This window comes from Lipophrys pholis (assembly GCF_963383615.2).
Source record: "Lipophrys pholis genome assembly, chromosome: 3".
Taxonomy (NCBI): domain Eukaryota; kingdom Metazoa; phylum Chordata; class Actinopteri; order Blenniiformes; family Blenniidae; genus Lipophrys; species Lipophrys pholis.
The window spans coordinates 4017425-4027740 of NC_137627.1; the positions used below are offsets into that span (position 1 = coordinate 4017425).

Sequence of the window (10316 nt, forward strand, 5' to 3'; positions counted from 1 at the left end):
CTGGTGGGAAAGCACATTTATAGACCCTCCGTTTGACTCGCTGGCCCACCAACACTGTGTGCATGTCTGTGTGTGTGTGTGTGTGTGTGTGTGTGTGTGTGTGTGTGTGTGTGTGTGTGTGTGTGTGTGTGTGTGTGTGTGTGTGTGCGCAGCAGGAAACACACACGAAAGTGGTTTCAGGAATGTCAGACAACCTAATAGTCTAAAGCAGGGGTGTCAAACACATTTTAGTTCAGGGGCCACATACAGCCCAATCCCATCTTGAGTGGGCTGGACCAGTAAAATGGTGCCATAAAAACCTTTAAATTTGTATTTTACAGGTTTTCTTTCTTGTGGCACAGAATATACAGTACATGATAATAATGGCTATATTTTCACAAAACTACAGGTCTCAGTACTGTGTTGGGTAAACTACTCTTAAGAAATTTATTCTATTTAAATATATGTATTTTATTTTTCATTTTACATTTTTACCATTTGCTTGGTGGTTTGGCCAAATTGGAGCCTTTTGCGGACAAGTTTCGGCCCATGGGCCTGATACTTGACGCCCCTGGTCTAAAGCCTCTCTGCTTTAGAATCCAGAGCGAATTGTCACACATGAAGATATGGAAAAAAAAAAGAAAAAAAAGAAATAGTAGTGTCTTGTTGTGTAAAATGTTTACACACCCGCCTCGTTTCCCTGCCAAGGTCACAGTCTGCTGGAATCGACGTGCCGGTGTTCCAGCACCATGATTAACAGCTTGACGTTATGTGTGAAGAATTCAAGCCCAACACACACTCCTCTCCTTCTTCCCTCCCCTCCCCTCGTCTCCGTCCCTCCTCATGTCTCCAGCCCATCATGTCTCTGTGTGCAGCCCTGGCCTCATTCCTCCTCTGTGTCATTTTCTGCAATTTCTGCCTGCACTTTTCTCAGCTCAGGCTTTCTAAACCGAGGGTTACCTCATCCCCGGGGATTAGCTCCTTCTTTTTTTTTTCCTTTAACAGAGGCCTCAAGCGCCTCCTGATTAGCAGTTCGATTGAATCCCCTCCACAACTCTTTCCCAGTGAGTGGATGACATGACTCCCCTCCTCCTTCTCCTCCTCCTCCTCCTCCTCCTCCCGCCGAGCAGAAAACTCGAACATGACATGAAATCATTGCCTAATCTCGCATGCTGTCAGGTTTTTTTCTCGCGAGCGTCCGCGGGGAGAAGCGATCCTTTCAGATACGTCGTGTGAGTATGACGGTGATGTGAATCTTTTTTCTGTGTGGCCCAGCCATCCAGAGTGTGATGTCCAGTGGCGAGGCGTTGACTCCGGGGAAGACGGGAGGTGTGGGATCCGCCGTCTTTAACCTCCACGATAATGGGACTCTGGACTTCCAGGTATGGATCTGCTCTTACTGAGTCAACATCGAGAAATCCTCCAAACTTAAATTGCTCTTTAGAAAAAAAATCAATGATTTCCTGGGAATATTCACCATTTCCCACACCTCATTAATTAAACTGAACATAGAAAGATTGTTTTGTGGAGTTTAAGTCCAAATACAAGTTTCCTGAGCTTTACTACAATCAGATTGGGAGGCTTTATGATATGTATTCATTAACAAAAATAATTACGTTACAGTCACTTCCTGAACATCAAATCATATGAACAATGACTGATGCTTATAAACACCTTCAGCCTTGAACCTTGAATTTCATAGTGGAGCGGCGGACCTGCAGAGTTCAGCTGCATAAGTTTGCATGTCCAGTCTATCTCTTTAAGAGACTTTTTCCTTTTGAGTGATGTAGATTTGATTAATCTCGGTTTTTATAGCTTTTATCTCCATTATTCTCACAGAGAACCTAATTACAGAAATGTCATGTTTCTGTCTATATGCTGTTGAAACTAGTCTTAAAACACTTCCCCCTTTAAGGCGAATACATCCTGAGGTTAAAGCAAATCCTCCCTCTCCAGATTCAGGTGGCCGGTCTCAGCAGTGACGTCGTGGGCGTCACCATCGAGCTGAAGCCGCGGCGTCGAAACAAGCGCTCCGTCCTGTACGACCTGACTCCAGAGTACAGCAGGACCAGCGGGCAGGCGGTGGGCAGCTGGAGCCGCCTGGAGGCCCGACATATCCACATGCTGCTGCAGAACGAGCTCTTTATCAACGTGGCCACCATGCACAGCCTGGACGGCGAGCTGCGGGGACAGATCAAGGCTCTGCCCTACAGCGGCCTGGAGGCGCCCCGACACGGTATGTAAAGATTTGCACTGAATTCAACCAAACAGGCTCTGTGTGACGCTTGTCTTCCTTCCTCAGAGCTGCCCACCCCCCTCGCCGGCCACTTCGTGTCCCCTCCGGTACGAACCGGCGCCTCCGGCCACGCCTGGGTGTCTCTGGACAAACAGTGCCACCTCCATTATGAGATCGTCGTCTCGGGCCTGAGCAAAACCGACGACGTCACGGTGAACGCACACCTCCACGGGCTGGCGGAGATTGTAGAGCTGGACGACAGCAGCACGCCACACAAGAGGCTGCTGACCGGCTTCTACGGCTCGCAGGTACTTTAGCGTCCACACACAGGAAATATGAGAGTCCGTGCATGAGCACAAACCCATTAAGTTCTCCTCGCCTCTCCCACAGGCTCAGGGTGTCTTGAAGGACATCAGCGGAGACTTACTGACACACCTGGATCAGGGAACGGCCTACGTCCAGGTCAGCACCAAGCTGAACCCTCGAGGAGAGATCCGGGGACGGGTATGTCACAAAAATCCAATACAGCATCCAGGTTGTGCCTTAGAAAGTAAATTTTTGTATGAAGTATTGTTGGATTTTCAAGCTGTGTTGTGGTCAAAAAGATGATTACAGCTTGGCTGCTTTGGTGTGATGGGTTGTATAACATCCACAATAATGGCCAGCGGTAAAGCTGTGGTGTTTTATGTGGCAGTTGAGTGCTTTTAATCACCTCTGAAATGTGTTAACTAGTCAAAAAACAGTCACTGAAAATCTGCTGCAATGAAATAGCACCTGTCCCTTTTTTGGATATAAATGCACCCAAGCTGTCTGTATATTTAATTTGAGCTTCTCACATTCCTGAGTAGGGCTGTTATGTCCTACAAATAATAATAAAATATCTCTTTGAGCGGTTTCTTTCTAGATATTTCTATTTTATTCTTTCCCTTGTTGTCTTCTTTTGTGACTCACACTCATATTTGTCCTTCCAAATTATCCAAGTCACAGGTAACCGACACTCTGAGCTGTCTTTGAACGCCCCTCAGACAGTTTGCTGTTGAACAAGCTGTTGTAAATAGATAAAATAAAAACTCGAATAATTGGAAAGAAAACCATTGTTTAGGGATATGTGTTGCTACTTCGTATTGACATTTTGTCATGCACTCTCACAATGTCAAGTGATCTCAAACAAATATTGTGCTTTTTTTTCTTTCACTGAAAATGAAGAATGTACATTATTATAACAAAACACGATGGTGCATCTCCATTGTTGATATAACAAAACCAGATTTGCAAGCAGAATGTATAGAAGCTTTATTAGTTCGGTCAAAAACAATGACTACGAGTAGAAATAAAAGTGTGTTTCCCAGATTTGTCTGTTTTTGAGCTCTTAAAATAGAGCAATTTAATCGCTACGCACGTCTGAATCTTTGCACTTCTAATAACAGACAAATTAGCAAATTACAAGGCTCCCAACATATGGTGAGGGACCCACTATGAACCCGCCTGAGATTACAGGGGTGCACCGAGGCTTTGACCATGTCAAAACTAGATTTACAGATGTTAGAGAAAGTATAAGAATCTAGTGAAGTTCTGGGAATCTGGCTATTGCTTTTATTTCTCAGGCTTTTGAGATTATATGATGGTGATTCTGGGTTATGGTGTTAATTGTAATGAATCATAGACCATTATGAGCTAATGTGGTTTGTTTTTCAGAAGAAAAAAAAATGCGTGCATCGCACTGGACTAGATGCAACAACTTGCAGAAAGTGTGTTATTTAATTCTGTTTATATGTTGCAGAGACAAATTTGAGGCGTATTCTTTTTATATGACTTCTAATTTGTTTGGTGGCCAGGTCTCCGATTGCATTGAAGCAAGAGCACAGCAGCGGCGTTGTCTTCGATCCCAGTGATTAGTTTCGGGTCCATTTGCCCACACAGCCGCACACTTTCACTGGCAGGTGTGGGTTTTGGTGTAAAGGCAGTTTTACTGGGCTTCGGAGACTCGCAAACACAAACTGAGCCTCGCAGGTGTAGTTGCTCACAAGCTTTTTAAGCTGCCAGGTACTAATGAGGAAAACAAACAGAGAATGGGGGATCCAGCTGTTTTAATAGAAAACAGGTCCAACACATAAACAGCCATCTGCTCGGGAGCGCAGAAACGCTCCATTTAGGAATACTTAACTAGTCAACTTGACACCAGCCTGCAGGCCCAACACATCGCTCACGCCTTCCTCATCTCCTCTCATGTCCCTGTAGGTCCACGTCCCCAACAGCTGTGGCCTCGGGACCAGGGACGAGGCCGAGCCGGACGATCTTTTGGTCAAGGACCCCGAGGAACTGAAGAAAGATCCCAACACGTGCTTCTTTGAGAACCAGCACCAGGCCCACGGCGCTCGCTGGACACCCAACTATGACAAATGTTTCTCCTGCAGCTGCCAGGTGAGGACAATAAGAAAAACAAAAGACAGCAAACATGCATGAGACTTTAGATCAGGGATGTCAATTACATTTTAAATCCGGGGCCACATACAGCCCGATTTCATGTTAGGTGGGCCGGACCGGTGAAATAGTGCCATGATAAACTTTGACTTTAGGCCCCTGTTTACACAACGTTTCAAGTGAAAATGTGTTTTCATTTCATAGAAGTTTCCTGTTTTCATGGCAACATTTTGAAAACGAGTTGGCGCTGTTGTTTGTTTTTATAATGAAACCACGCACACATGCACAGAAAAAACGCTATAAACATCAGTAATGGCGAGTTCACAGACGTTCGTAAGGACAGACGACCAATTTGTATTGTTTTTATAAGTGATAAACAATAAAACTGCTAAGTCCCAGGAGCAGTCAGTCAGTCAGTCAGTCAGTCAGTCAGTCAGTCAGTCCACAAGTCCCTCTGTCAATGCCTCTCTGATCAGTTAGTAACATTAAAGAACCCCGGTGGATTCACTCACTCTGGTCTCACTATAGAAGCGAACAGTAATCTGCGACCCGGTCATCTGTCCCGTGTTGACCTGCTCCCGAACCATTCAGCCCGAGGATAAGTGCTGCCCCGTTTGTGATGGTGAGATACTTTCTAACATCTGTTCATGTGTCTAATATCAAGATCTGCTCATTCCAGTCCCTCTCCTGTGAACACATTATCCCCTCGGACTAAAAGCCTCTCGGCTATCGAGAAGCTAAAACTGCATTTCCCTTTTTTCTACGCAGAGAGGAAGGAGCCCAAGGACATGAAAGCTCCAGAGAAGGTGGAGGAGAATCCTGAAGGTAGAGTCTTGCTCTTCTGTTCTCTTTCTTTTCTTTTGAAAGCCTTTGTCATCTCCTGCCACTTCTCCTTTTTATTGAATTTCCGCTCAGACGTGGAATTCAGCAGAATCCTTCATGGATAATGTGGCTACCTGTCCTCAGTGACCTCTTCCCCCCCTCTTTCAGGTTGTTACTTTGAAGGAGACCAGAAGATGCACGCCCCGGGAACCACATGGCATCCCTTTGTTCCTCCCTTTGGCTACATTAAATGTGCCATCTGCACTTGCAAGGTAAATACGCGCCAGTGAACCTCCTCACATCTGGTGGGATTCACTCTCCAAATGCTCTAAATGGATCATTTATCGCACGTTGGACTCCGGAGAATCTCGACGCCTAAACACGGGAAATTTCTAACCCTTCATGTGGAAAAACACGGCGCTGCCGACTTGCTGCTGACCCGCTTCACCTCACCCACAGGGATCCACAGGAGAGGTTCACTGCGAGAAGGTGACGTGTCCAGTGTCGACCTGCAGTCACCCGGTGAGACGTAATCCCTCCGACTGCTGTAAGGAGTGTCCAGAAGAGGACCGCAGCGCTCCGGGCCTGGAGCATAGTGACATGATGCAGGCCGACAGCCCCAGGCACTGCAAATTTGGCAAGAACTTCTACCAGAACAGCGAGAGCTGGCACCCCTGGGTGCCCGTGGTGGGCGAGATGAGGTGCATCAACTGCTGGTGTGACGTAAGTACCAATAAAATACAACCCAAGTTTTTTCTATTGTTTCTACCACTAACATGTACTGTATATGAGTCCACTTGAAGGAATCCATTAAAAATAGAGGCCAAGTTAAAAAAAAAAAAAAAAAAGATCCTGAAATGTGATATTTGTATTACAAGACTGAAGAAATGATTCATGGTTCAGAGAGAGTTCAAGCTGAATTCTTTCAGGATAACACAATGCAAGTTGCTTCGATAAGACTGACCCAGAGCCAGAACGCCGGCAGACAGGCAGCGCTCATATGTGAAATCAAACCAGCCCAACATTTGAACCAGCAGTCAGTCGAACGAGAAACAGGGTCACTCAAAAGCAGCTTTTCAGGTCTTCATGTTCACAACTTCATCATATCAACATTAACAACGGTGAGCACGCGGACGTTCCTGTGGACAGACATCGGAGTTGGAAAGCTATTCCAGGTCACTCAACTTTGAAACTACAAAGTCTCAGGAGAACATGGACGGGCAGTCATGACACTCTGGAGAAGAAATGTTGTTATTGTCCGTCTACTCACGCCTGTGCAGAGGAACTACTTTACCATACGCCGTAAGCAGCGTTTCAGAAAAGTTCCACCTTGGGAGTCTTTTTCAACAAGTTATATTTTCAGTGACTCCAAGCACTGTTCTCAAGAAAACGGACCCCCAAATGCAACAAATGGTGCTTTTCCACTAGTTCCTACTCAGCCCTATGACTTAACTCTACTCGCTATTGGTGCTTTTCCACTACGTGTTAGTGCCCGCTACCAGGTACTTTTATTTCCAAGTGAGCTACAGCGAGTAGACAATGTACCGTCGGCAGACAGCAGGCCGCTGATTGGCCGGCTCGTCTCGATACAGATGGGTCACAGGGCGGCTCGTTCACCCCGCCATTTAAAAAAAATAAAATCACAACAAGGACGCTCACAAACGGAGATAGACGTACAGAAATAAACCCCGTGGAGCAGCGAGGACGTGCAGGTGTTTTATGTCTGGTGGCCGACCAGAGGATTCAGAGGATTCAGGGGGGAGCGACCCACTACCACCATTGGGAGGTCGAGCCACGGACACCACTGGTGTTCCGGATTAATCCATACCTGCATTTTTATTAAAGTCTTAGGTATCACACTGTTTGTTTGTCTTTGTGGCAGTAGAGCACGCCACCGCCGGGTTCCTCCACAGAGGCATGAAGTCAGTAGTTCCGGAGACCTTTACTTTTATTAACAGAAATCAAAACGTTTGCAAAATCTCACACACCACGTCTGCACCCGCCTGTCACCCTGTGTGTCCGGCGGCTCCTCCTTTTATGGGCAGAGAGGTGAGGCAGCACACCTGATTCCCATCAGGGGCTTCATCACCTCTCTGCCACAGTCTTATTCTACCATCAGCTGCTGCTGTGGCAGAAGTCACCAGATAACTGGGGCACCAGTGGAACCGAAACACCGGACAGTGAAGCACGATCATAACGATCCACATTTTGTAATATTATTGATAAATATTATTATTTGAGCTGATATCCAATGCATGTGTGCGCCACATCATATGATTACTTGTGCACGACAGAGAAAACTCATGATGACGAGTAGGCACAAGTGGGAAAGCGCCAAAAGAAAGGCTGCTCTCGATGTTAGAAAGTGTCTTATTCTGGTTTTCTTTGATGCAGGACCTGGAACTCAAAGTGTCATAGTTTGCATAATTTTGTTTCACTCTTTCTGAATTTTACCGTCTTTGTCTCTGCAGCACGGCGTCACCAAGTGTCAGAGGAAGCAGTGTCCCGCACTGACGTGCTCCAACATGACGCGAGCAGACGGCTCCTGCTGTCCTGAATGTATCGGTAAGCTGTCAAACACACACACACTGCACACATACAGCAGTCTGCACAAATGTGCGATCGCAATCAGTAAATATCCTTCATGAGATTGATGTTTCAAAAAGCTGCAGGGTGACCCTTCTTGGTGTCAGTAAACACAAATAAATGCTATTTGTCCGTCCATCCATCCATCCATCCATCCATCCATCCATCCATCCATCCATCCATCCATCCATCCATCCATCTTCTTTCCCGCTTATTCCGTTTGGGGTCGCGGTGGCAGTATAGAGAGCAGAGATGTATGTGTGTATTCAAAAATCTTTCTTTTTTTTTTACTTAAACTGACCAAAATCACATGGTATTTCACAAGTTATAGTGAAAAAAAACAACTAAATATGGCAAAAATTCTCGCTGGAAGTCCTCAAAAAGCTTTCAAATCCTGGTAATATTGTCCTACAAAAAATTTATTTATATTTTTAAATTCAAACAGCAAAGTTTTCTGTTATTTTATGATTAAGCTCATAGAGATAAAACCAAAGTTATGAACCGGTGTGTCTGCTGAAGTGAAAACATCATTTTTTTTCCTTTCTAGAAAATGTACGTGTTTCCACAGCAATGTTGTAAAAACGATGTTTGCATGGCTGAAATGCTGAAAATTATGTCGTTTTCAAGTTGGGCCACGAGTAGGTGCTGTTGTTTATTTTTGTGATGAAACCTATTGTCCATCTACTCGTCCATGTGCAGACAAACTATGTACTACGGACACGATGCGCATGCACAGTTTTACCAAGTTTCCACAGACGGAGGCATAATATTTTCAAAAAGTTGCATTTTCTGGGCCTCCCCTGCACCGTTGTCATGTTAGCAGATTTCCCCCCCAAAAAACGAATGTTTTGCATTTTAACTTAAAACCCCTCAGAATCATTATCATGTCAGATTAAAGCATAGAAATGGTATTACCTTTAATTCATGTGCTACACCTTTAAGTGGAACCTTTCCCAGCTTGCAATGATTCATACGCTCCTTTACAGCTGGACATGAAAAAAAAGGGCTTATGAGCATCTATAAAACCTTCGACTCTTTAATGACGACGTCTCTCCTTCTTCTCTGCAGACGTGACAGAGGCCGACGAGCTGACGGTGAAGGCTCCGGACAAAAAGCGAACCTGGAGGCACTGAACCGCAGACCTCCTTCCTCCTGCCCCTCCCTCCTCTTCCTCCTTCCTGAGGGACCTGAACCCAGAGCTGCACACTGGGGTCTTCCTCCTCCTCCTCCTCCTCCCCCTCCTCCTCCTCCTCCATCCTTCTTCACCCACCCTGTTATCAGCTTCAGGATTGTACCGAGGACAGAAGAGCAGAGACCGGGAGGCCCACGCGGGCCCGACGGAGCCGTCACGCGACTTCGAGCCGCTCCTCGACGGGACTCTTATTTTGAAATCCGGGCGGATTTCCCTGCGCCACGTGTGGGCGAGGTAGCGCGGGTTGGCGTGCCTTTACGACAGGGCTTCCCACGGAAGCGCAGCCAGAGCTACTGCGGGACGCATCGCTGTGCGAATGTGTGCGAGTGCAGGTGTGTGTGTGTGTGTGTGTGAATATTTGTATTTTGTTTTGTTTTTTTTATACGAGCAGTGCAGAGATACACAGTAAACCTAAAGGGGAGTTCACGTCCTGTTCGGTCTGCAGAGGTGTGAGCATCTCCTCCATGTCAGTTCTTCCTGGTTTTGTATTGACTTGATGGGCCGTTTGTGAACATGAAGCTGGTTTGTATTTTGTATTTATTAAACGGTGTGGGAAGTAAATAAAAGAGGACACTTGCTGGGAAAGCAGGAGATTCCCGTGATTCTTATTTTCCACATGAAGCTGTGATCAGGGACGTGACCGGCCACTCTGACCTGACTCCTTCTTTTATTAACTCTCCATTTTTTATTGTGTTTTCCATTGTTCGCTGTGCTTCTTCTATTTATGGCCTTTTCTCATCCCAGTCTTTCTCCCACGTCTCATTTAATGCCGTTCTTTTTGGTTCCCGTCACCTTTCCTCTATTATTCATACCACTTATTCCATTTGCAGTCTTTCTGTGGTTTTTTACACTGTCTTGAACTTTATTTGTTTTCTTTTTCCTCTTGTTCTTTCTGCTGTTGTCTGTTCCTTATTTTTTATCATTTATTTGCCTTTCTGTTCAATTTTCCGCTCCCATTTTCATTTATTTAGTTTTCCTGTTCTTTCTTTGTCTTTCTTTTCTCTCATGTCCTCTTTTTTCCCACGCTCTCATATCCTTCTCATCTCTTTTCCAGCTCTTATTTCCTTCTTATCTTTTCTC

At 45.6% G+C, this 10316-nt stretch overlaps 1 protein-coding gene across 1 annotated transcript in view; it reads left to right on the plus strand.

Annotated features, from left to right (window-relative positions):
• Nucleotides 1-9829, plus strand: part of chrd (chordin) — a 29056-nt gene extending 19227 nt beyond the window's left edge. Inside the window, exons 11-21 of the mRNA XM_080459100.1 lie at nucleotides 1255-1361; nucleotides 1936-2215; nucleotides 2282-2523; nucleotides 2606-2719; nucleotides 4454-4636; nucleotides 5165-5258; nucleotides 5405-5461; nucleotides 5627-5730; nucleotides 5918-6181; nucleotides 7930-8023; nucleotides 9113-9829. Coding sequence (XP_080315226.1) covers nucleotides 1255-1361; nucleotides 1936-2215; nucleotides 2282-2523; nucleotides 2606-2719; nucleotides 4454-4636; nucleotides 5165-5258; nucleotides 5405-5461; nucleotides 5627-5730; nucleotides 5918-6181; nucleotides 7930-8023; nucleotides 9113-9177 — 1604 coding nt within the window. The 3' untranslated portion in view covers nucleotides 9178-9829. The remainder of the gene's footprint in view (nucleotides 1-1254; nucleotides 1362-1935; nucleotides 2216-2281; nucleotides 2524-2605; nucleotides 2720-4453; nucleotides 4637-5164; nucleotides 5259-5404; nucleotides 5462-5626; nucleotides 5731-5917; nucleotides 6182-7929; nucleotides 8024-9112) is intronic.
• Nucleotides 9830-10316: the final 487 nt, after the last annotated feature.